This window comes from Solanum stenotomum, chromosome 7 (genome assembly GCF_019186545.1).
Source record: "Solanum stenotomum isolate F172 chromosome 7, ASM1918654v1, whole genome shotgun sequence".
Taxonomy (NCBI): domain Eukaryota; kingdom Viridiplantae; phylum Streptophyta; class Magnoliopsida; order Solanales; family Solanaceae; genus Solanum; species Solanum stenotomum.
Genome location: NC_064288.1, coordinates 52,094,845 through 52,121,554, shown reverse-complemented (window position 1 = coordinate 52,121,554; position 26,710 = coordinate 52,094,845). Strand labels below are relative to the sequence as shown.

At 30.5% G+C, this 26,710-nt stretch overlaps 2 protein-coding genes across 3 annotated transcripts; one reads left to right on the top strand and one right to left on the bottom strand.

The window, feature by feature from the left end:
• Window positions 1-358: 358 nt before the first annotated feature.
• Window positions 359-3,560, bottom strand: LOC125871110 (BTB/POZ domain-containing protein At5g03250-like). Its single transcript, XM_049551705.1, has 4 exons — window positions 3,493-3,560; window positions 2,870-2,939; window positions 1,144-2,346; window positions 359-812 (listed from the first exon to the last, which is right to left on the bottom strand). Exons 1-4 carry the CDS (start codon window positions 3,549-3,551, stop codon window positions 360-362), a joined length of 1,785 nt encoding a protein of 594 aa, XP_049407662.1. The 5' UTR covers window positions 3,552-3,560; the 3' UTR covers window position 359.
• A 19,190-nt stretch (window positions 3,561-22,750) lies between these two features.
• On the top strand, window positions 22,751-26,649 carry LOC125870589 (auxin response factor 18-like). Of its 2 annotated transcripts, XR_007446915.1 has the most exons (5): window positions 22,751-23,313; window positions 23,428-24,635; window positions 25,178-25,892; window positions 25,972-26,076; window positions 26,196-26,310. XR_007446915.1 is itself a non-coding variant. In XM_049551047.1 (4 exons), exons 2-4 carry the CDS (start codon window positions 23,526-23,528, stop codon window positions 26,269-26,271), a joined length of 2,085 nt encoding a protein of 694 aa, XP_049407004.1. In that variant the 5' UTR covers window positions 22,754-23,313; window positions 23,428-23,525; the 3' UTR covers window positions 26,272-26,649. The 2 variants fall into 2 exon arrangements, 1 of the variants encoding a protein (XP_049407004.1); XM_049551047.1 differs by having other exon boundaries at window positions 22,754-23,313; window positions 25,178-26,076; window positions 26,196-26,649.
• Window positions 26,650-26,710: the final 61 nt, after the last annotated feature.

The following is a 26,710-nucleotide window of genomic DNA, read 5'->3' as shown; positions in this document are numbered from 1 at the left end:
ATCTGTCAAGAACCTAGTAACTTTCTTTTTATAGAATCTAGAATCCATAAACTCTGACTAACTATTATGGTCAGATATCTTTATAATAACCTTCCTCTATAACAACATTTCACTATAACAACCAAGTTTTATGTGGAACTAATTTTCATGTTGTGTTATAGTATATGTTCTCTATAATAGTATTTCGCTATAACATCCAAAAGAATATTCGTATAAACAACATTGTTATAGAGAGTAGAACAAAAGTAATCAATGAAACTTGGCTAAATATTTGAGAATCAAAAGATTGGCAAATGTCAAAATGACCAAAATAAAAGACTTTCAGAAACTCCAAAAACAGTTTTATTAGTGTTTAAAACTTAGTGAACTTTTGGTGGAACAGTTTGACATGTTGCATCTTCACTAGGCTTTCCTGATTTTGAATTACACTGAGATTTTCTCCTGAAAAATATATTCCATCTCCTCTTTGTTTTCACCATCTTTTGGAACTCTTCCTTCATGTTGTTACACTCTTTTTCAAGCTCGGAAACACGTTCCCTCATGTCCTCAACACTCCTTCCTCTGCCTCGTGTAGCATTGTCCGCGTGTTGTCCAATTGCTCCGCTAACATTTTCAAGGTTTTCGGACACAAAGAACCATCCAGAGATTGATGTACGTAGACGAAGCTGTTCAAAAAACAGGACTTGAACAATCACCCTTAGGGGAAGCCTCTCGTTTTGAGCAGCGTGCGTGCTGGCCTCTAACGACAGCTTCTGGCAATTCATTAGTCTGCAGATTTGCTCTCTTTCAATGTCTGTCAACCAAGGATGTGCCTACATTTGAAACGTTTAAATTCAACTCCTTTCTTTTTTTAAAAACAGAACGTCAGACAAACAAACTGAAACAAAGGGAGTAGTTTCTATCTTATGTTTAGATCAGTACTATTATCATAAGCTGTGTTGTTAGGACTTAGGACTCTTCAAAAATAATACCGGGTGCATGACAGATTGTCCAAAAGTAGTGCATTTCTAGAAGATCCGACAGGGTACAACTATATATTTGAATAGTCCTAGCAACATAGCTCTGAACTATCAACCTTTATAAAACAAAACAGAGTAAAATGGTTTATATACACACACCATCAAAGTTGAATTTAAGAGTTACCTTCAAATATATATCGATTGCACGATAGATACCATCGGAGACTGGCCTAGCATATTCTGGGATTGCAGAAGCAAGAGTCTGAAATTTTGGAAACTTGAAATTAACATCAGGGGCGACCTCAGCAAGATACGAATCCACGAGATTAGCTACTCTTGTTATGGAAGCCAAAGACTGACTACCTTCAATCAACTGACTCTCTTCCATTATACATGGAGATACGGCTGCTGAAGCCTGATCTATTAACAAGAAATGATCTAGAATACGCTGAAAACAGTCTATATCATACAAAGTTTCAACAGTGTAACCGATATTTGGTATGAGCAGATCATCAAGTATAGCCTGGTCTAACTGCAACCCTACTCTTCCTTCCAAATTTACTCGACAAGATGGACTAGCCTGCAACATCATAGCAGTACGTAGCAGCCTGAGGAGAAATCTAGTCTCCGTTACACCTTTCTGTTTTGGTAACAACTCAACGATCTCTTCTAAAAGCGCTCTTTGATCAGCCTCAGACGGAGTAGAACCTGATTTAGCATGAGTAACGTCCTTAAAGCTCGATTGCCTATTCATTAAAGGAACATATTTCTTTGCATAAAACACGAGTGCACCCGATATGTTCCCAGCCCTCATTCCTCCAGCTTCAACAGCCTGAATCAAACGTTTGTACAAAGGTAAGCTGAGGAAGGACACATCCTCGTACCACCAATCATCAGTCATCGGTTGTGTCTTAGTCCCCGTGCTTATACCATTCCATACATCATGAACACTATCGTTACCATTCTCCATCACAGGCCAATTAAGCAACTTAGAATCGCTACAAGCTTTCATAGCTAATGAATTTATGCATCGCGACACAATGTGAAGCTCTTCAGCATATGACAACACTTCTTCACAAGTTTCTAATGCTTTAATTGTATCTGTCCAATTACTAAAAACATCATTGAGAAAAGACTCGGTTTGTGATACAAGATTTTCTTCACCATATTCATTTGTCATTTGCAAATACTCAGATGCACATCTAAGGGCAACTACATTTAGAGGAGTAAGTTCAAATCTAACACCATAACAAAACTTGGCTACTAACTCAAATGCTTTAGCTCCACCAGGTATCTCACTAAGCTGAAGAACGCATAACGATCCATCGTCTTTTGTTGATTCATTCATCAGCTTTTCTAGTAGTCCACTTCTTGAAAGCAAAGGGAACTGCAACACAACATCTTGTATGTAGTGTTAATCTTTAAAAAGCAACTCCTTGGGGCGCAGTGGGGGAGACAAGATTTTCATCCAGGAACTTCAACATTTACTATAACACATATATATATATAAACAAGTGTGATTTTCCACGAAAAGGGGTTGGAATAAACCCCCTTTCGCGCACTTCTTTGAAGTATACAGTGTTTTTTAAAGCGAAAAACAGCAACAACAAAGGTCCTTAGGGATTGAAGCAAAAACCAAGAGTGAAGTGCGTGCTTCTTTGAAGCTATGTTGCTTTGACTCTTCCAAAACTTCGACCGGTTCATGTCAGATCTTTCAAAAGTAGTGCATTTTTTGGACGATCTGACAAAACGTTCGACCACATTTTTGGAGAGTCTCTAAGCAACGTAGTTTTGAAGTAAAGCCCACAATCATAGAAAAAAATTAGAAATATACTAAATTTGTATATATGAATGTATGGTTAAAAATACTAAAATAATTATTAAATGCTAAAATAAATATTGAATCGAACCTTATGTAGATAAAATGACATTTCTCCAATTTCAACTGTAATGTCACTTGGAAGTCCTGACTTACATCGCCTGAACAAAGTTTATATATGCATAAGTTAAAAATAAATTCACTATTGAAGATAAGTTAAACATAAACAAAACATAAATAACTTAAATAACTTTATTGTTGCTCCAAGGCTCTCTTTGATTCAAATATATGAAAGTCAAATAATGTTTTGAGGTGAAAATCATTAATTCATTCCCAATGCCATGTCCCATGTTATGCAACATTATGAAAATTAAGTATTTTTTAACTCTCATACTCTAAATTCTTCACATAAAATGGGACGGAAGGAATCACACCCTATGGATATAAGCTCATTTATAACACAAGACAAGAACACTTCTCTCAAAATTTACTCGTAAAATGGGAATTGATTTCTCATATGATCACTCAAATAGTAGTTATTCAGAAAATGGACATTCTGAGATAACAACCATCAACTGAGCAACCATCTGAGAAATCAACTCTATAAAATCGTAAAGCTTAAACATAAAAACATAAGAACTTGTCATTTTTTTTCTTCTAATTATGTGAATAAAAGAACTAACAAATTAAATTATACAAATAAAAAAGAATTACCAAGCTTGACCTTCACAACAGAAGGCTTCAGATTTAGAACCAAGCTTCAAAAGAGCCATTAATTTAATCTTTTTTCTGCTAAGAATATAATTACACTAATTATAAGTCATATATAGAAAGAGTACTACTTTGCTTTCCTTGCATAAAAAAAGAACACAAACAATACACTAAAAATTACATATATTTATATATATATAAGGAAACAAGAATTTCAGTATTTACTGTAGTTATTTTAAGTAACTATGAAGTTTTATCCTTTTTATTTATTTATTTTTAATTTTTTTATTTCACCATAATTTTAAGTGAGTACCTAGTCTAAAGGGATTATTTTTTTTTGTTACAACTGTCCTACCAGTCCCCCATAATACTCGCTCAGTGTGGATTTAGTCTACTAAATTAGCTATTTTGGTAACCCGCTCGATCCATCCAAGGGTTATATGGGTCGGATCGTGATGTTTGTTACTAATGAGTTCAACTCAATCGATTACGATGAGATAGTGTAACCAAATGGATCAATATTTATCGAATTAAAAAATATTTATAAAATTATGTTACTTACTATTTAGGATAATTTAGTGCATAAAGCATCTGGTATTAGCTAGAGGTTTCAGGTTACTTATACAATCAAAGAAAAAAAATACTGAAATACACGTCTTATGTTTCCCTTATTTCTAATATTCATTTCTATTTTTAAAAACCTCTAAAATCCCTTATTTCTCTTCTAATTATAAATTATTTTATAATATATATCCGAGCTACATATTATGTATCCAGTTTATTTTATAATGTATCCGAGCTAGTTTTTAATGTATCCAAGCTACTTATTATGTATCCGATTTATTTTACCTTTTCAGGGATTAATGTAATTACAAATTAAATAGAGATAGATTGTAATTTCATATTAAAACTATGTGATTCCTAAAATTTATACTTAAATCAAATATTAAACAAAATTATTATTTTTTGTAAATCCAATTTCAGATGCCCCTAGGATTTGCATTTAGTTGTAGAACCTCCCTAATCTAACAACAAAAATATTTGAAACCACAATTATCTCAAAATACAGTAAAAAGGAGAGTATCTTTTTTCTTTGGATACTTTTTGTTCACTTTTATTTGTCCATTTTAAAATCCGCATGTCCCTTAAGAGATAAGAATAATATAATATTTTACCATTACTACTAAAAAATCATAATTTTTTCCATTGAAATATGTTTAATGGCTATTTTCACATATATTTTGATTGAATCGGTAAAAAAAAAAATAGTAGTGTTTTCATATGAAAAAAACAAGAAGTTTCCTAGCATTTCAGTCGGAATCTATTTCCCATCATGCGTCTTACCAATTCCCAATGAGTTGGTTTGGTGGAAAATGAGTGGGGAAAAAATCATGTTTGATTGTATAAACTTTTCACTGATTCGTGCTGGAAAAAAACATTTGTTTCTAGTAGTGCACATTATCCATATCAATTGATATATAGTCTTAGATCTTGAGAAATAATTTCGAGAGTGAATAAATAATGTTGAGTGTAAAACATGAAAAAAAAATGTGGTTATTTTTTAAACTGTTAAAAGTGACAAGTAAAAAGATAGATCAATTTTTAATATAGTAGACAAATAAAAGTGAACGGCGTGAAATAACCAAGTTGAAATATCCATAAAAATCAGTGAAATAAACAAGACATATTCATGTTAAAATTTTAGGAATCCCATATAAGGAGCAAATTACATCTTATCCCTACTCTTTTCAATTTACAAAAATTCTCTTAAATTGCTGTCATCCGAATACGTCACATTTGATACATTATACAACTAGTTTGTTGAGATTAAAAAGGAAATATAAAATTATATGTCAGTTCCCCAAATCATGATGTCAATCTCTCCAAAATAACAACTTCAAACAATTCAAATTTCAAATTTTCTTCTCTCAAATCTCGCACAAATCGTAACAGATTAAAAAAAAAGTCGACAATTATATATAGTTATGTACAATATACAAAAAGATAACTGTGAATATGATATACATTGATTTATTTATAAAACAGTGTTGCAGATACTTAACAGCATGTGATACATCACAACATCAGATACATAACTATGTTATACACATAACAAAGTTATATGTCATATTCATAACTATGAATATGATACAAACTAATTTTGTTATAAAATATTAGTATTTATGATCAACAATTATATGTGATAGCGTCTATAGATAGATAGCCTTCTACTAGTTGAATAAGGCTGGGTGTATATATCAGTAGTAAAAGATAACGAAATTTGTAATAGTTGTGTATCCAATATGTAACTATGAACATGGTACCTACTAATTTACATTTCAACAAATTAGGGTTATGTATCAAAACTAATATTTGAAAACGATATATTGTACATGATAAAATTGTAATGTATCATAAAGGTGAAATAAACGAATTATACATTAATTTAAGAATCAAAATCAACTAGATACATTAAAAGATCGGATGAAAACAAAAAAAAATCAACAATTTGATCTGCTAAAAGCAAAAAAATAAAATGATGAAGAAATCCTTCCACACTTTCTCTTTTGCTCTATATCAACTCTTGTAGCTATTTTCACTTTCAACAAGGACGTCACCCATGGATTTCGACCCAAAATCCTTACCAAAGCCACCAATAACTCTTGATAAAATTGTAATGTATCATAATGTTGAAACGAATGTGTTATACATTAATTTAAGAAACAAAAACAACTAGAACATTAAAAAACTGAACACATATGTAACAAAAAAGATGAACAACAAGAAATCGAAAAATAAGTCAACAATCTAATTTGGTGAAAGAAAAAAAATGAAGAATAAATCCTTCTAGACTTTTTCTTTTGCTCTGTATCAATTCTCATAGTTTTTTTTTTGACTCTCAACAATGGCGTCACTATGGATTTCGACCCAAAGCACTTACTGGAGCCACCAACAACTCGACCTTTTCCTTCCTTTTTTGGGCGTTTTTTCCACAATCGATTTTGATGTTGAAGATGCATCCTTCATCGACTAAATCTGTAGATGAAAATGCTAAAAAATAAAAATAAAGTTGATGCATGATGAAGTAGAAAGAAAAAATTTGATGAAGAAGAACTACCTCTTCAATAACTTGCAATCAGAAAGAGAAAATATTTGAAATTCAAAAACAGAGTGATGGAGATAAGTGGTGATACCATGGAGGTGATTTAAGGCGTGAAAAAAAAAAGAAAAAAAAATCTTGAGGTGATAGTTTACAGTGATGTATTTGGAAAAGTGACAAAAAATGTGAAAACGGAAATTTTTGTAATTTTTTAGAATGATAGAGAATAAAAAAAAATAGGGCAAAATAATGTATAGTTAGATAATTTTTCCTTTTAAAAAAAGAAAAAATTTTGGGCCTTGATTTCCAAAGTTTGGGCCTCACACTATTTGAGCTAAAAGATGGACCTATTCCACTACCAAAATTGGACCAATTGTCCAACTACATATACATTTTTCAATATAATTTTATTTTCTTACAATAAATATGCTCCACATATATCTTTTTCATAACTTAAAATAAAATATCTTAACTGATACTTAATTAGTTTTGATATGATTTGAAATTACAAGGAAATCATGCAGTAGTTGAATAAATCATGTAATGATGTCATTTACACAGCAAACATAAATTCTTGATGACAAAATCATTAATTATTGTAATTTAGGCCACAACTACTAATTAATAAACAAAGTCTTCATTCTACTCGTTTTCTTTAAATTGATTTTGCAAAACATGGGTCCATTCCACGTATTCTATACGTGTCTATATATTGCATTTTCCACCATCTTTGCTTCATTTTTTATTTTATTTTTGTGGTTTTGCTTATAGAGAAACAACTCAAAATAGTCTCTTATATTTGGACTCAAAATTAAAAGAAGGAAAAATTACTTAAATACACAACACTTATTTATCTATACTCAATTTTTCCCTACTCTTTTATTAAAATATAAAAATCCCTTATTTTCCCCCAATTCAACTTAACCTGATACTTTATTAGTTTAAGTATCTGCCCGTTATTAATTAAAGTATTCGTGCTGCTATATTATGCATCCTCCCGTTAATTAAGTATCCGTGCTGCTAACAACTTAATAATTTAAGCATCCGCCCGTTATTAATTAAAGTATCCGCGCTGCTATATTATGCATCCCCCGTTAATTAAGTATCCGTGTTGCTAACAACTTAATAATTTAAGTATCCGCCCGTTATTAATTAAAGTATCCGCGCTGCTATATTAAGTATCCACACTGCTATATTATGTATCCGAAAAACACTAAAAAAGGGGATTTTTGGTAATTAATGAAAGAGTAGGGAAAGGAAGTAATTTCTTTCTTATACTATGTCATTTGCCTAATTTTTACTTAATAGAAATTTCTTATATTTAATTTGTAGCACTAATAATCCTTTACACAATATTGATATACTTTCGGATGTTTTACACAAATAGCTGGCCTAATTTATTATTTATTTTTTCTAGTCTATATATATATACCCATTATCTTTGTTTTTGTTGATGGGCAACTATTTAGGTCGATTCTTTTAAATTTGTAACTATACACTAAAACTAATGGAACTTAGACTCACATAACTCTTTGTTTATAGCTTATAAGTTTAAAATAATTCCTTTTAAGTTAAGTTTTGTTAATTTTAGGACCAAAATGCACTAATATTGTATGGCTAAGGGAAATAATTTAACTAAAATTAATTTTTTACTTCCGTTATAGGAAAAGGATACATTTGAGTCATTTGTATAACAGTAGGGGTATATATGCGTCACTTTCATAACGATGGTATATTAACTTTAAATGACAAAATTGAAAAGTATATCAGACCCTTTTCCTATTAAAGAATAAGAATGTCTTTGGTTAAATGTCTTAATATAAAGGACTATTTAGAGCTTTTTTTCTTTTTGTTTGTACTAATTCTTTTTCAACAAATTAGAACTCGACAAACATGACTTACTAGCGCAAGTCTCTCTTAAACATCAACATCTAACTATCATCATCAACATTTAAAACTTTAATTAATTTTACAAATTGATCTTCTTGTCTTATTCTAAAAAGAAAAGGTTTACTCCTATACATATAAAAATTATTTTTTACACAATTATATTATGGTATAACTTGTAAGTACATATAAAATAAAGGGAACCCAGTAATAAATCCAAAAAAGAATACAATATAAGTTTATCGATATTCTCGTTCTACCATTCAACAGTGTGGAGGGATGAATACGAGATCCTTCAACTCTTAAATTAGAGCTATTAAGTTCACACTAGGACGGTTCAAAATCGAATCGAAGCCAATAATTCAAATCAATAATTTAGTTATCCGGTCAATGATTCGAGTTAATGATTTAACAGTTCGGGTCTCGATTTACTATAAACTTTTTATCGGCTTATCGATTCGGAACTCGATTTGACCATATTTCTAATCGGGTGCCTCGATAACCCGATAAGAAGTTTAATTAATTACATTTATATCAGTTAAGGTGTTAGGCACTTTTAGCTTTTAGGGTTTACACTTCATTCTTTAGACTCTTTACAATGACTTTATAGTTGACACTCAAATTTCACAATAATATTCCAAAGCTGCGACATCACTCATTGATTCACAGTCACTGCCCCCATGTTGGCGAGTTATATTGAATATCATTCTCTAAGTGTCTAAATTGAGGTTCAATGGTTGGTTCCCTTGATTTAAGTCTTTGTTTTTATCTTCTCATTACAGTGAGCGAGTCAGTGAGATATGCTTGCAATATTGCAATACTACAATCTGCAATGAAAAAGTTTTTATTAGTAATGGTCTCATGATCATTAATGTTTTCGTTAGTAGTGCTGTAATGGTTTCTCTTCATAGTTCATATCGAAATTAGCTTGGTTGTTAAGAGGAATCCTTTTGAGTTTGCCAGTTTGGGCAATGTTGACATCTCTGTCCAAGTTAATATGGAGTTTTATTAAGTGTTTTATGTAGTAATGGACTAACACAGAAAAATTTATCAGTGACTATTGGCTACTGCATACGGTTAATTAGTGATTAGTCCATTAGTAATTCTCAATAAAAATTGTGTGAACTGTTAATGGTTAACCCGATAACTGAACCAATAACGATTACTAACCGATAAATCAATATCCGACATCTTAATAGTTCTATAATGATTTAGCATGATTACAAACCGATAAGTAAAATCAATAAATTTTAAAACCGAACCGATTGATACACAACCCTAATTTGACTTGATTTTAAAACAGTCATGCCAGTATATTTCGAATACGTTACATTTCTTAGGTTTTTACCAACTTCTACTGTCTTTTAATTGGGGGGGGGGGGGGGGGGGGGTACCAAGACGACAGAGATTCTGAAAGGAGTTGCAGTCGTTGCACTAACTAAAAACAAGTGGCCAAAGAGGTTTCCATCAACATACTCACCAACTACCCAACATTTCACAACAAGTGCTTCTTACTTTTGTCAAATACTAATAAAGTAATATGGGCCAATGTCTCCCTCTCTAATAGCTTTGTGACAAAGACACTTTCCTTCACGCTTAATTAGAGGTGTTAAATAGGCGTGATCGAGTTATATGGGTTATAAAAGTGGGATAAGTTAATAAATAGATGAATCAAGAGAAAATTGATAAATATACCTTTGAATTATCGTAAATGGTATGCATATACCCTCCATCATATTTTTGAGACATTGGTGCCCCTGCCATCCAAAAACTAGAGCATATATGCCCTTCACTCTAACAGAAGACTAGATAAATAGGGACACGTGACGCAATAATCTTATCCATTGATCCAATATTTAATAAATGTCGGGTCGGTGGATAAGATTATGACACGTGTATCTCCATTAGTATAAAGGGTATATATGCTCTAGTTTTTGGATGCAGGGACACCAATGTCCCAAAAATATGACGGAGGGTATATGCATATCATTTACGATAGTTCGGAAGTATATTTGTCCTTTTTCCCATGAATCAAAGACTAGCTTGTTTAAAAGTTACTTAGGTTGAATGAGTTAAAAGGTAAATCATAACATAAAATTTTAATTTCTTTGTTTGTTCTTATATGATTTATAAAAACCTAATATTTTTCTCTCTTTATTATAGCTATATATAAACATTATCAAATAAAAAAATTCAAAATATTTTTATTTTGATAAGATTTCTCATGAATTAATTTGAGCTATGTGTCAAGTTAATGTTTAATCTGAATTAGGGTGGTAAAAATGCATCGATCTGCCCAAACTTGCACGAGTTGGGTGGATCATATCTTCATGCGCTAATTATTGATCCGACCAAATATGTATGTATGCGATGGTCGGGTGATCGAGCTATATTTTTATGGACTAATTTTGTCCTGATAAATGTATTTGTTAATTAGTGATCCATTATGTAGTTTCAATTTAAAATAGAGAATCTGAATCATCAAAGAATTAATAATCAGTTTGAGAAGTATTTCAAGTGAAATAATGAATTTCACTCACGAAACTTCAGCATTATTATTTTTTTAGTGAAATTCATGTACAAACAATACAACGTTTCACTCTCAAATATCATTTTTTAACGTTAATTTCAAATGCTTTTTTTCCTAACAAATTTCAACCAAATCAATATTCAAACATCGATATTAGTAATGTTCAAGTGGAAAATACGTTTTTGATCCATTTATAATGAGGCGTATGTTATAAATAAAATATAGGCACGTTTTTAGTTGCACAGTTGCACTTTACAAGTTTTGTAACTCAAAAAGGTAAATTTAGTTTACACGATATCAAAAGGCAAACTAAATTTTAAGAAAGTTTGCTAGACTTTTTAAATTTCAAACACAAATTTTCTTCGCATATTTTTTCGATCGATGTTGATTATATGAAGGTTACTTAATGCAATTTACTCCTCTTGTACTGTGGCTTGCGTCTTTGTGAGGTATTATACTATAATAGGATTTACTTTATATCACCCAAAAAAAATAATAACCAGATATTATATATATACTGCTGATAAAAGCTTTTGCATGGTTTCTTTCCAAGGGGCATTGATTTCTTTGATGTATATTCTAGAGGAATTTTATTTATAATTTGACCAGAGTACAATATGCCTTTTTCATAGTTGGAATATTTACCTTAGAAAAGGAGGAGGTAGATAGAAGAAAACATTCAAAATTCGTAAGTCTTAGATTTGAGCTTTTAAAATAAAATTATTTTTAATATAAAATATTTTTATCTTAAAAATTAAATTCTCAAAATAAATTTAATTTAATTGAACTTCAATATAATACTAAAATCAAGGTGTGAGTATAGTCTTGACGTTTATTTTTCTTTTTTCATTGTGACAATCATTGTATTAGACTTTGAGAAAGCACAAGAAGAGAACATTTTTGACTTTTTTGTTACTTTTAAGGACAAGATGTGAGTAATATGTGTCAATAAATTCATCTTTGAAATGATTTTGCTTCTTCTAGTACTAATTTTTTCTTATTTCTTTTGTCTCATTATGTCTCTCATGAAATTTCATCTAAAAGTAATGCCTCATAGCAGTGTAATTTTGCTTTTTTATTTAATTATAAGTTCAAAATACAAATGCTTATTTTATTTTTAAAATGAAACAAAAAAAACATTAAACATTGTATTTGATTAGGTTTTTGATACAATAATAAGATAATTTAGTGTTTATTTATGCTTGGATTGGTAAAGAGAAATAGAGGTAATTATTTTTTACTTTCAATCATGTATCAATTTAAAATCTTAAATAATACTTATTTTTTTTGTCTCAATTTATATGTCATAGTTTAAACTTCGAAACTCAAACCTTTTAAATTTTGACCGTGAATTTTGAAAATTATGTAAAATATAACTGCGAGGAGGCGACATTTTCAAAGTTTTTCGACCTACTAAAGCAGGTAATACCATACGCCACACTAATTAACAATTTAAAATATATGAAATTTATGATTTTTCGAAATTCAAACATTTTCATAATTCTCACTCCAAATCCCACACAAAAATTCAAAAACAATTTTAATTATATTCATATCAAAACATAATCAATTTTCAATTTAAAAACAAATGAGTACTACTTTTGATCAAATTTCACAAATTTTATGTCCAAACGTCCACTTAACGTCCATATAAAGAAAAAAAAACAAGGAAACTAATTGCTGGTCCCATTATCATATTAATGTTGTGACAAATACATGGTTTTGCCAACAAAAACCAACTAGTACTTACACTAAAGTCTTTGAGAAATTAATTAAGTAGGTTTAATAGAAAAACTTTGCCATTATGACACCCCACAAAATATACAAATTTACCAAACTTTGCCATTAACATACCCTACTTAGCTAGTCATACATAAAATCCAAATTAAACCTTGCATTAATATGCAAGTATGTGGTTGTTTAAACTTTTTTCTTTTAATTTGTACTGCTTTTATTTTATTTAATTAATTACATTCTCAGTAACAAAGGAATATATGTTTTTTCTCCAATCATGAAATTTGGAGTTATATATATTAAGGCTTAACTTAAGCAAAAACTGCCTTTTTTTAATTATAATTAAATTAAATTAATAAATTATAATCAAAGGGACAATATGTATAGATCCCACATTACAACATGCAATGCTAGAGGCAGATTAAGGCAGGTTCCATTAGGTTCAATTCATAATTAAATCTTGTTTCTTTCGATTCGAACATAATACCTACGAAAAAAACTAAATGCACATATATACAATAAGATCGTTGTCTTCTGAATGATTAAATTCATCGATTCAACATTCTGAATCTGCCTCTATTATTGATATTAGAAGGAGTTCAAGTGGCGCTCGAAAAAAATCCAATAATGTTTGGAGGATCAAAAACCCTAATTGACGTTTGTGTTCTCCATACACAAGTATATATATATATATATATTCTTATTGATTGAACTTATTAATATATAATTGTAAGAAAACAAAATAAAATGAAACACAATGATGTACTATAACTAACACAAACTTAGTGATGCTTTAATGTTGCTGTACGTTTATAGTTGCTTAATTAATATGTATTAGACCCTACAACACAACATGCAAATTAAATATGTAAAACTTTAATTAGAAATGCAAAACGCAAGTTGATCAAAGTGAACGTACATGTATAGACCCTACTATACATATATGCATGCTAGAGGCTTATTAGAGCAGGCTGAGTGGATTCATAACTAAATCGATTGGGCAAATTACAGAAATCACATACTTTTAAGGTAAAATTACAATCTATCTCTTAAAAGTTTATAATTACAGAAATCCCTCAAACGGATATAATAATATAAGCGTTGATACATTAATCTGATGCGCGAGATACATTAATCGTTAAGTAAGACGCATTACATTTTATACATGATACACTAATCTGATGCGCGAGATACACTAATCTAATGCGCGAAAATGAGGGATTTTGGAGATTTGTAAAACTTATAGGGGATAATGGTAATAAGTAAACTAAAAGGTGGAATTTCTGTAATTTGGAGGATAAAAGATAACCCTAGATGGAGGCTTGTGTTGATCTCCACACAACTATATTTTTCTAAGGGATTGTACCTAATAAAAAAAAAAGGAAACACAATGATAAAACATGTGAGGTTTATTTGAACTTTCTTTATCGAATATTATATATAAAGGACTATTATATATATATATATATATATATATATATATATATTTGTATATATATTTGTATATAGTAAATAATGAACCTTCTTAGTAAAAATTCAGCCTTTGCTACTAAGTATCATAAACAAAGCTAGAATATAGCTTTACCGGTTTGGTTGAATTCGGTAAGAAATTTATTGAATATGTACCAACTATCAATTGAAAAACCTATAACCTCAAATTCATAAGCTTCAAATCCTAACTCCATCTCAGTTCTACTGAATATTTGTATAACTAATAAAGCTTGAATTTAGTTTTTTCTTTTTTCCTCTTTCACTACAAGAAAACATGAAATCCATTAATCTATCCCTAGATAGGTTTAGTATGAGACTTTTATTTTCAACTACAAAATTTTATTTATCGCTAATTTCTTATTATTGATAGTGTTTTATTATGTGTTGGCAAAGAAACCATCATGTGGTGTCTTTGATGATGGCTAATCTCACACTTGAATTGTCTTTTATATATATATATATATATTTATATTTATATTATGTGTGATGTGGAGTTGGTTAGCTGTCTGTATGGCAAAGGCTGTGTAGACAATTTAGTCGTGGGGTGTATCAAGCACTTGAAAGACAAAACCCACCAACATCTTGAAATGGACCATTTTTATTTATTTATTTTTTCTTGCATTAACTCATGAAATTAATACTACTACAACACAATACAATGGGAAGTAGGCCTTGAGTTGTAAAGAGGTTAGGGGTAGAGCATGTCCCATGCATCTATTTGCCTTTTTCAAACTTTTCTTTTATCTATTTTTCTATATTGGATGGTTAGGTTGAAACAAAGGTTAGAGGCGAATTCAGTATTTAAAATTTATGATTTCTGAATTCTCGCCTTCTGAATCGGCTGGGGGATTAGATTCCATAATTTATAATTTGTACAATTATTGAATTCTATCGAACACATATTAAAAACAATATATCTTTCCTAACAGATGTACGTATATACAAGAGTTTCAATTAAATTCATCTATCATAATATATGCATGGTTGAATTTCGCTAACATACGACAAGTTTGTTGTGTACAGTGCTAAAGGTTACTCAGAATTTGCTTAAGGTTACAAAATCAAATCTCCAGTGTGACGTTCTTGCTTGTTTTTAGTCCTTTTATTAGAATTTCTAATTTCGACATTAATTAATCTATGCAGGGCCGATGCTAGGGTTCATCTGAAACCCTTCGTTCGAAAAAATACACTATATATTCAAATATAAAATTAATAATATTTATAGTAAATATTAAATTATTTTCATTTATCGTACGTTTATTTTTTTATATTTTGAATTCTTTATCGATTCCACCATTAATGGTAGGGTTAGTATGCAGAGAAATATATTATATATTGATATGGTTAAAGTGTCTCATTCTTGGTGCTCCTTAGCTAATATTCAGAAATAAGGTGGACATAGTTTCATGGCATTAATAATATCTTTCAACCAAACTGTGGGGATGGTCTTTTGCACTCCTTTCTGGTCATGTCTTAATTATGACTTTAGAATATTAGTCTTCTTCTTTGTTTCTTATACTATATAATATAATATAATATATTAATTTGTACATTTCTATGTTTGTGTACATGTGTGTTACCGACTTGTATATATCTATTTATTGTGTATATATTGACATGGTCCATATACAATATATAATGACATGAATCTAACATTTGGTTTGAAAATAACTAGTCACATAATGTGGTGGACAAATAAAATTATTTTTATTCTTAATTAGAAATTTCGAATTCGAATAGTATAAATGAATAACAAAACATGGTAGTGAGTGCTTTCTTTTTAATTGGCTTTATGCATTGCCAATTTGAATTAATTAGAGCTCCAAAATAAATATAAGATAACATGTGGAAATTAAAACTAAACAAAAATGTTCTATAAGAAATTAAGAATAATTAATGGTCGCTTAACCAAATAATTTTTATAAGTATCTAATTAGACAAGCACTCCTATCATATTTACTAAATTCCTCTCTACTTTAAAATAATTACATAATTCCTCTCTTCCCTTTTTATGCCCTTCTTACTTGAAAGACATTTAAACGTTCATTTTCAAAATTATGCTGGGAAACAACAAAACCCCTTTCTATTTAATATCTTAATTGTTGGGGGGCATTAACTAAGGAGCTAAACTGGAGGATCTCATTCTATGCCTTATCCCCCTCGCTATCTCCCTCTTTCTCAATGATGATGTGCATTAGGTAAACTGGAATTAATATCAGATATATTGAATCAAATTGATTTTGGATACTCAGATACATGTAATTGATATTGGATACTTACATAAAATTTGTGAAACTCAAATACATTCTTAAATACATATACATAGGAATTAGGAATAGAGGCATGAGAGAAGAGAGAGGTGAGCGAAAGAGTTTGTGTATCAGAGATAAATATGAATTACGATTAAATAAAATGTATCTAAAATAAATTACATCTAATTTAACTCGTGTATATCTGAAATACATATATTTGTTCTGTATACATGTATTTGGAACATAATTCTTCTAGTTTAGGGTTTGGGGCCTAAAATAAAATTAGGTAAATTGTTGTTTCATCATATTATAATTAGCACCAATAATAGTATGATTTGTTTGTTTTATTTTGGTCCCTGATAGAGCACTTATTTTGTTAAACGGCCGACCAAGTAATTAAGTTTTTAATAATTTTCTTAGCTAAGACGGCTTTACTATATATGATTAAAAACTATGGTCCCAAAAATATAACCAACTTCCCCATCTATTTATTATAATAATGACACAAATAATAATAATAATAATAATACTAATAATAATAATAATAATAATAATAATAATAATAATAATAACAATAATAATAATAAAAAATTATTAATTGAATTCATTATTTTCAATTATCATGTTGCAAGGACGGAAAATAATTAAAGATAAAAGAAGTCAAAACTACCAAATAAACATAGGTTACAACAAAACCCTTATTATCAATATTGAAGTTTCTAAATTATGTCAAATAAGAGATGTGTGGTGGTACAATTTATGACATACAAAATTTTGTATGTACATAGATTTGAAAAAAATCTTGTAAATCAATCGAATTGAATCCAATAGAATATTGAATCAATCGAATAAAGATCTCCATTCTATTTCAGTCGTTAGTAGCAAATTCACACTAAAGACAATTCAGACATTTGTAGCTAGTCTTCAAATTTTAAATATGTTGCTAATTATAAGATATGTAAATGATCCTTTTTATATGTATGATCGTAAAAAATTTACATATGTTATACTGATATAAGTTAAATACACGCCTCACACTACTTTTTAAATGGAAAGACTCCCTATACCAAGATAATATGTGAATATGATCAAAACTAATGATTCTTCAAATATTATTTTTTTCATTTTCTTCTATTTTTATTTCCTCATAGATTGGCCAAAGTTGGCAAAAATAGTACTCCTATAAAATATGTTTGGCATAGCAGTACACAAACTTTTGCCTATTGAAACTTTAGCCACATCTTTAATTTGTAGTTGAAACTACAAGTCTTTTGAGTTATCTTTGCACTGTATACCCATATTGCATTATTGTGTTGTGTTTTTGTCTTAGCCTCTTTAGTCTTTAGTATGGACCATTACTACAGTGACTCTGGTCCTAAACATTATAGCAATATTCAAAATTTAGAGTCGGTGAGTTCAAAATGACTATAACTATTTACAGTTCAATATGTTTAGCTAGACTTAGAAAAGTTGATCTAAATTGGTTTTTGCATGTCGCATTTTTGCAACTTCTTGTAAGTATTTATTCGTCCTTCACTAAATATCTCATACTCAACTCATATGTTTGGGATTGATCTTATTAGGGAGCATTGTACTCTCTAATATGAAACTTTTCAGCTTGAATTTAAATTTTATACGATCTCAATATAATTATCAAACACCACTAAAAAAAAAAACCTTTTAAAAACATACATTCTAATACTCATTTGTGTTGTGTTTCTCTATTATCACCTCAATGTTTTGAAAAGGAGTAAATGAGGTACTAACATTAGGACCATCTTGATTTATTTTTTGAACCACTATAATTGTATCTCACTTTGGGTATATTCTCCCCTCCTTCATTTTTACATTATTTCAAAATTAATTTTTTACATTTATTTGCTATTTTTCATATTTCAGAAAAAAAATATTTTTTTTATTTTATCCTCAACGTTAATTACTTATTTCTCGAATAACCTAAAATTATATTAATTATTATTTTTTAACAGGCGTACAAAACTACCAACATGGGTTGTGGTGCACTGGTGGGAGTACTTCACCCTTAACCAGATGTCTCGGGTTTGAGCCCTGGGTATGGAGAAAATCTTGTTGGGAGCGCCACCCCCGAATGGGCCCTGCAAAGCACGATCCAAATTTAGTCGGAGCTCCAATGTGGGCTTTAGACACTGGATGGGAAACCAAAAAAACAGGCTTACAAAACTCAAAATGAATAAATAAAAGTGAACGGACGATAGGTTATAAAGTACAATTGATTGATAAATCTAACTAAGAGTTAATATCTTCACATACATGCAATGCAGCGTTGTAAAGTACAATTGATTAACTACCTTTTTTACAATTTTGAAATTCACGCCATAGATTAGTCCATTGTACGTAATGTAGCATAAACTTGGCATAGAAAGGTTATAATTGCAAAGATTTTTTGTTAGAATTCCTTCAATTACTTTGCCCTTATTTATTATAGGTAACTTTTTTTGGAATTTTCTGATCTTCATATAATCCCAGCACTTCATATATTCTCTTAATGGGGGATTTTTAAAATAGCACTATTTAGTATCGAACGAAATTACGTGAATATAATATCTGATTTTAACTATATATAGTAAAAATTACATGTATGTAAAGACATATGATATGTATAGCCAACTTGATCCATTGTATATTTGTTTTCAAACTATATGTGAGATCAACTGTATGTGAAAAATATGTAAAATATATGTGGAGTGTATATTTGTTGTAAAAATATATAACGTTCTTATGTTTTGTAATTTTTTTAATAGTACCATTATAAAGAGTAATAGAAGGACTCTAAATCGTTGCATCGAGTAGTTTTTATATCTTTTTTAACTTGGCGTCTGGTATCAATATTATTGGGAGTTTGATTTTGAATAATTTAAATTCAAAACTTTTTAAAATATTTATTGTGTAATCCCATTTAATAGAAATATTCCCTCCGTTTCTTAAAAGAATTTACCTTAAACCTTCAAGTGAATTTGGATATACATTTCTTATTATTTATAAATATAATTAGTATCTAGAAATTACAAAAAAACACTTTATTTAATTTATTATATTTAAAATTACTTTAAATTCTTCTTGTTGTCAACCTTTTTTGATGATTGTTTTTTAAAAAAATAAAAAATACAAGGTAAATTTCTCGATGTTGACATTATCAAGAGGACGTAAATATTGAAAAGTCTTTCAAGAAAGGAAACATTTTTATTTAATCAATAGAAAGAAAAGAAAAAGTATATATAATTTTTTTATAGTAAAATAATCATTAATTTTATCCTGAACTTCTAAAATAATAAATAATTTGAGATATTTAATTTTAAAAATTAAGAAAATAATTTGAAATGAAATAGGTAATTACCAAGATGACACAAGAAATTTAGTTGGTTGGATAACCCTTTCCCCATCCGACCCACTAAAAGTTGTCCCGACTCTATCCAAGCTCGAACCTAACAAAGACACAGTTTAGTTTAGTGGGTCAAGTTGGCCCAAACCGGTCCCCGTTGCCGGTCTTAATTGAAGGTCTCTTTACTATCTTTATCGAATTATGTGGTTAAAATTTAAAAGAAGTTAAATGAATCCACATATTTGAAATATAGCCATCATCTAAGTAAAGTGAAAAAAGGAAAAGACATTAATGCCAATTCTGTACTTTTGAAACATAATGACATGTTTTTCTCATATATTATTGAATAAAATTATATAGTTTTCTTTGTTTTTAGGTTTAAATAACTTTTTTGTGGAATTTTGGTTTTTTAGGTTAAAGTTGGCTTAAGTTTGGATATGTAATATGTAGTTATGATTTTAAATTAGCATTTGAAAATGTAATTTAGGATCGTAATATCAACTTAGCATTTAGAAATGCGATTTGGGATCATAATTCAAATTTCAAATTCAACAAAAAAAAAAATATGATTTCGAATCGTGAATTTAATTTATATTTTTTTTAAATGTAAAACTTGATCCATAAGTTTATATTTTGTAAGAAAGACCTATCATTTTGAAACTCTACAAAAAATAAAAATAAAAACTCATGCTCCACTGAAGAGATTGGTTGTACCACGTGAAAGATATATAAAAGAATAATTGGTTACTACTCTTATTGATTAATGAAACTCTATAAAATTATGTGTATTTTGATAAATTATTAAGTAATTAAACGAGTTATAAGATAACAAACAAACAAATCAAATATAGAAGTTGATTCGATATAATTTGTGATTCATTGTTTAGTTCATCTTAACCCAAAAACATCTTTAAAAAATTACTACAATGGATATGTCAACAATCTGTAATAAAGATTACTAAGTATCAGCATCAAAATGCAATCGTTAAAGAGAGCTTAAAAAAATCTCAATAAACACAACTATTGAAAATAATCTATATAGAATTTGTGCACGGGTTGTAGATTGGGAGAACTCAATTTAGTTAACTAAAAACCAGTAGTATATTGAATTTAATTTTTCAATATATAAAATATCTCGACCAAACTAACTCGAATTCACGGCAAATAAACACATTAAAAGAGGTAAGTGTTCCAAAGTTGTCCCTAGGGTCACACTCACACACATACATAAATAAATAAATTAACACCAACATAACAACAATATTACTATTTAGTAGGTACAACTAATTTAATAAACCAAATTTGGAGGTTAATTATGTCAATTTATAGTTAGTTAACTTCAGTCAAAAAATAAAATTAGTGTTCCACATGGTTTAGTCAATCTAACCCAATATTTTAATATTCTCAACCTAATTAATTAATCACAGCATTTGCTTGCTTTAAGAGTACTATTGACTTCCCATATTTCCAACTATCACAATAATCACATTAAATTAATCCAACTTCAACTTATCAAATTGATCAAGTAAATCCAAGAGAATAAATCAATTAATTTTTTAATCCATTAAATAAATAATGAAAATGACAATACTATTTTCCTAGTATTATTTTATTTAATACCATAATAATTGAAAATAACAAAAAGAAGAAAAAAAAAGTGAATAGCTGGCTTTAAGATCTTTGTTGTTTTGCTGGCTTCTGAAGATACAGCAGAGTTTCTTCAGATCCGAAGAAAATGGTCAGAAAAATAAAATTTTATTCAACCAACCAAAAACCATAAAAATATACTTATCAATTATCAAGAAACCTACAAAAAATAACAAAAAAAAAAAATCATCACATGTGGATGAAACTGTATTTTCCTTAACACTCAATTTCGAGTCTCAATATTAAAACAATTCTTGAATAAAAGCTATCCCCGATATAAATTTAAATTATTTGAGCCACAATTTAAATATCGAACATCACAAAAAAAACAACTAAAAAGTATAAAAAAATTTATAGAGAGAATCATTTATCAAAAATGCTAGTAAAAAAAATAATTTACTAAGTGGTGTACTTCATAAGGCTACTAGTTTTTTAATAAAAAAATGTTGAAATGAGGCTATTTCTTTTTTAATTAGAGATTTTGATTTTGAGTGGTGAATATAATATATTTTAGATAAAAAGAGTGACACCGAATTAGGGGTGTGCACTATTCGGATTAAACCGAATAACCAAACCAAATCAAACCGAATTTTTATTTGGATTGGTTTTTTGGTTTTTGGAATTGATTTTTATGGTTTTTTGGTTTGGTTTCAGATTTTAAAAATAAAAACCGAAAAAACCGAATTATTTAGGCTTAGAATTAAGTTGGAGTTAACCACTTTTGTCTCTTTTTGGTTATTGTCTTTCATGATGATTACGTTTATATTTTATGCTTGAATTATATCTCTAATAGGTATACTGATAAGTATTGTATTTTAAGTTTTACTTATGATTTATATTAGAAAGTATATTTAAGGGATTAAATATTATTACTTTGGTTATATATGTTATTAATTATTGACATAACCGAATAACCAAACCGAAAAAATTCAAACCGAATAGAGGAAAATCAAACCAAACCAAATTTATTTTGGATCGAATTGGGTTACACTTTTACAAAATTAAAAATCGAAAAACCAAATGCACACCCCTACACCAGATAGACTCTATCCGTAAATAATGATTGTAATTTAATTAGACTCCAATTGAGAGAGATCGAATAGGTAAATAGTGAAAGTTAAAACAGAGCAAGAGAGAGAGAAATAGACAAGTTTTTTACATGGGCACACACATACATGTGTGGACATAGAGTGCATAGAGGAGTCATCATATATATATATATATGTATACATCTTTTTCTTTTTGTATGATACAAACAGAGAACTCTCTCTTTCTCTTTTGTGTGAGAAATATATATATTTGTGTGTATTTTGAGACAAAAACATGACAAAGAGTATTGTTAGCGAAAGCCCACTCTAAACCAGTTTTTCACTTTCCACCAATTTTGATGATTTGTTAGGGTTTTCTTGGTTTTTTTTTCTGTCTTTTTTCTTGTTTCTTGTTTCTGTCTGGTGAATTGTGAAGTGGGGTTCTGTTATTTTGTTGTGGGTGTGGCAAAAACAGTGTAAAGGTGGAATCTTTTGGTTTCTTGGAGCAAATTTTGAGTGTTTCTTGATTTTGAGAAAAAAAGATTGGATTTTTTGCTTGATTTTGAGCTCAAAGTGAGTCAAGGTTGTTGGAGACCTCAGTTATTTTGTGTTTAATGGATGATTAGGAGGGAATTTTATGTTTTGAAGTCTTCAAATTGAAGAAAATGAGGGGTTTTGGGTTGAATCTTGTAAAATTGTTCTAATTTGGTGGTAATTCAGCAAATTCTCTTGAGTATTATGTACTTATAATTGGTGTTTCTGGAGATAGATTTCTTTGTTGAACAGATATAAAAAAGGTATGGACTTTTGAAACTTCTTTGAGTTGAATTTATTGTGATTTACTTTGTTTTTTGCTAATTGGTACAATTAATATGCTTAAAGAATATTTGTTTCTTTTTATTTGATGACAGCATTTCTATTCCTAATGGGAAAGTAAGTATTTATGAGGTGAAAGACTTGTTGGTTCTTGAATTGATTGTCATATTAGTAAGATTTTGTTGACATCAAGATGATTACATTTATGGATCCAAAGGACAAAGTGAAGGAAATAGAAAAGTGTTTAGATTCTCAACTATGGCATGCTTGTGCTGGTAGTATGGTACAAATGCCTTCAATTAGTTCAAAAGTTTTCTACTTTCCTCAAGGACACTCAGAGCATGCCTCTGGAAATGTTGATTTTAGGAGCTCCATTAGGATTCCGTCGTATATTCCTTGTAAAGTCTCCGCAATTAAGTATATGGCAGATCCTGAGACTGATGAGGTTTTTGCCAAAATTAGGTTGATTCCTGTTGGTAGGAATGAGGTTGAATTTGATGATGATGGGGTTGTTGGGATGAATGGTTCGGATAACCAAGATAAGCCTAGTTCATTTGCTAAGACGTTAACGCAATCAGATGCGAATAATGGTGGAGGTTTTTCTGTCCCGAGGTATTGTGCAGAGACGATCTTTCCTCGTCTGGATTACTCTGCGGATCCTCCTGTTCAGACCATCCTTGCTAAGGATGTTCATGGGGAGACGTGGAAATTCAGGCATATTTATAGAGGGACGCCAAGGCGCCATCTGTTGACGACTGGATGGAGTACTTTTGTGAACCATAAAAAGCTCGTCGCGGGTGATTCCATTGTGTTCTTGAGGGCTGAAAACGGGGACCTTTGTGTAGGCATTCGGAGGGCAAAGAGGGGAATTGGAGGTGGACCTGAGACTTCTTCTGGATGGAATCCGGCTGGAGGGAATTGTATGGTACCATACGGAGGGTTTTCCAGTTTTCTTAGGGAAGATGAGAATAAATTAATGAGAAATGGGAATGGGAATAATGGTGGGAACTTGATGAACAAGGGAAAAGTGAAGGCAGAATCAGTTGTTGAAGCTGCAAATCTTGCAGCCAGTGGACAGCCATTTGAGGTGATCTACTACCCTCGTGCTAGTACTCCGGAGTTCTGCGTGAAGTCATCGCTTGTAAAGTCAGCATTGCAGATCCGTTGGTGCTCGGGGATGAGGTTCAAGATGCCTTTTGAAACTGAAGATTCTTCACGGATAAGTTGGTTCATGGGAACTATATCTTCAGTTCAGGTCTCCGATCCCGTTCGATGGCCAGATTCACCGTGGAGGCTTCTTCAGGTAATACCATCTTTATTTAGTGCATCCCCATTGTGATCTGTCATATATGATCCTGATGTAAGCACACATACTCGGTCACATAATGTTTCTCACATTTTGTGCTGATTGTTCCCCACAGATTCGTTTTTTGTTTTGATTAAAAAAGAATAACATAGTGTTGCACTTGTTATGTTATACACATATACTTATAGGAAGTGATTCAGATTGGTATACCAAAAAGGAAAAGAACTCCTAATCTGTAGAAAAGATAAACTATTTAAATTTGTTTTTAGAGAAAAAAAGAATCAGGGACTTTTTATATTCTGTAACACGATGTTTGATGATTTTCACAATCTCGTGAAGTTGGAGAGTTTTGATACCTGTATTTGAACTCAATGAACAATACTTGGAGTTGTAGCTTTTATTTCCCAAACAGAGGGTTGAATTATTACATAGTGTGTCCTGTTTCTTTACTTACAAAAGAAGGGGACAGAATCCGACAATCAATCAATTCTTGCTTAATTTAGTATGATCCTGACTTAAATTGTGATGAATTGCTGTAGGTGACGTGGGACGAACCTGATCTGCTCCAAAACGTAAAACGTGTCAGCCCATGGCTTGTGGAATTAGTCTCAAACATGCCTACCATTCATCTTTCTCCCTTTTCGCCCCCACGAAAGAAACTAAGATTACCTCAACATCCAGATTTTCCTCTCGATGGCCACCTTCCTATGCCGGCTTTCTCCGGCAACCACCTTCTAGGGCCTAATAGCCCCTTTGGTTGTCTTCCCGACAACACCCCTGCTGGCATGCAGGGAGCCAGGCATGCTCAATATGGTTTATCATTATCAGATCTCCATTTCAATAAGTTGCATTCTAGTTTGTTTCCGGTTGGTTTTCCACCACTTGATCAGGCTGCAGCAGCACCTCGTAGACCCCTGAATATTCCAATGATCAGCAAGCCATGCAACAATGAGAATATATCTTGCTTGCTAACCATGGGAAATTCTGCTCACTCTACGAAGAAATCTGATATTGGGAAAGCACCACAACTCGTGCTTTTTGGTCAACCTATACTTACTGAGCAGCAGATTTCTCTTAGCTGCTCGGGAGATACTGTTTCTACTGTTCGTACAGGGAATAGTTCCTCTGATGGAAATGCTGATAAAATCGGGAACGTGTCCGATGGTTCAGGTTCTGCACTCAATCAACGTGGATTAACAGAACGCTCACCGTGCGACACATTTCAATCTGAGCCTAATACCGAGATTGGACACTGTAAGGTTTTTATGGAATCAGAAGATGTAGGTCGCACTCTGGATCTTTCATTGCTAGGATCTTACGAAGAGTTATGCAGGAAATTGGCAAATATGTTCGGTATTGACAACTCGGAGATGCTTAATCACGTACTTTACCGGGATACCACTGGCTCGGTCAAGCAACTTGGTGATGAACCATATAGGTATGTTTTCAAAAAATTTCCCATGTTTTCCAACATACTCCATTATCTGTTTATTCATGTAATGAAATATTTCACATTGTTTTCGTAGTAAGGAAGTGTTTCTTTCCTCTATTTTGCAGCGACTTCATGAAAACAGCGCGAAGGTTAACAATTCTAACTGATTCAAGCAGTGACAATGTAGGAATCAGGGAATAGAGAGAACAAGTAAATCTCCACTTTCCTTTTTTCGAACTGTATAGCTGGATGATCGAGTGCTTTGTTCCTAACATCTCAACTCTTTCGGACATGCTGACGATGATGATGTTCAATTTACCTAGTTCATGAGTGGAAAAGTTTGCGTTTTGCATCAACGTTTCAGTATATTTACTAGTAGTTTTCACTTTTCTTGGGATCGTTTCCGAGTTTTTGTTTCAAGACAATACCTACAAAGAACAAGATAGAACTTGTTTTTTGTAGGCTTTGTCTGCTAATTCTAGTACTCCATTTGTTAATTAAAGGCCTTCTAAGAAGGCTTAAAAGACTTGTTCTAGTTTCTGTTTTCTATATATCTAATCAGTATATAGTTTAAAAGTTTTTTTTCTTGTTTTATTGATGATTTAGTATTCTAGCGGCAAATGCACGCACATCTATTGTC

Bases quoted from the DNA above. Each gene is read 5' to 3' on its own strand.
- LOC125871110 (XM_049551705.1), bottom strand. From the start codon at position 3,551: ATGGCTCTTTTGAAGCTTGGTTCTAAATCTGAAGCCTTCTGTTGTGAA. The intron at 2,940-3,492 runs GTAATTCTTTTT...AACTTTGTTCAG, and splicing joins TGTTGTGAAGGTCAAGCTTG to GCGATGTAAGTCAGGACTTC. The intron at 2,347-2,869 runs GTTCGATTCAAT...GTTGTGTTGCAG, and splicing joins TGTCATTTTATCTACATAAG to TTCCCTTTGCTTTCAAGAAG.
- LOC125870589 (XM_049551047.1), top strand. From the start codon at position 23,526: ATGATTACATTTATGGATCCAAAGGACAAAGTGAAGGAAATAGAAAAG. The intron at 24,636-25,177 runs GTAATACCATCT...GAATTGCTGTAG, and splicing joins CACCGTGGAGGCTTCTTCAG to GTGACGTGGGACGAACCTGA. The intron at 26,077-26,195 runs GTATGTTTTCAA...TCTATTTTGCAG, and splicing joins CTTGGTGATGAACCATATAG to CGACTTCATGAAAACAGCGC.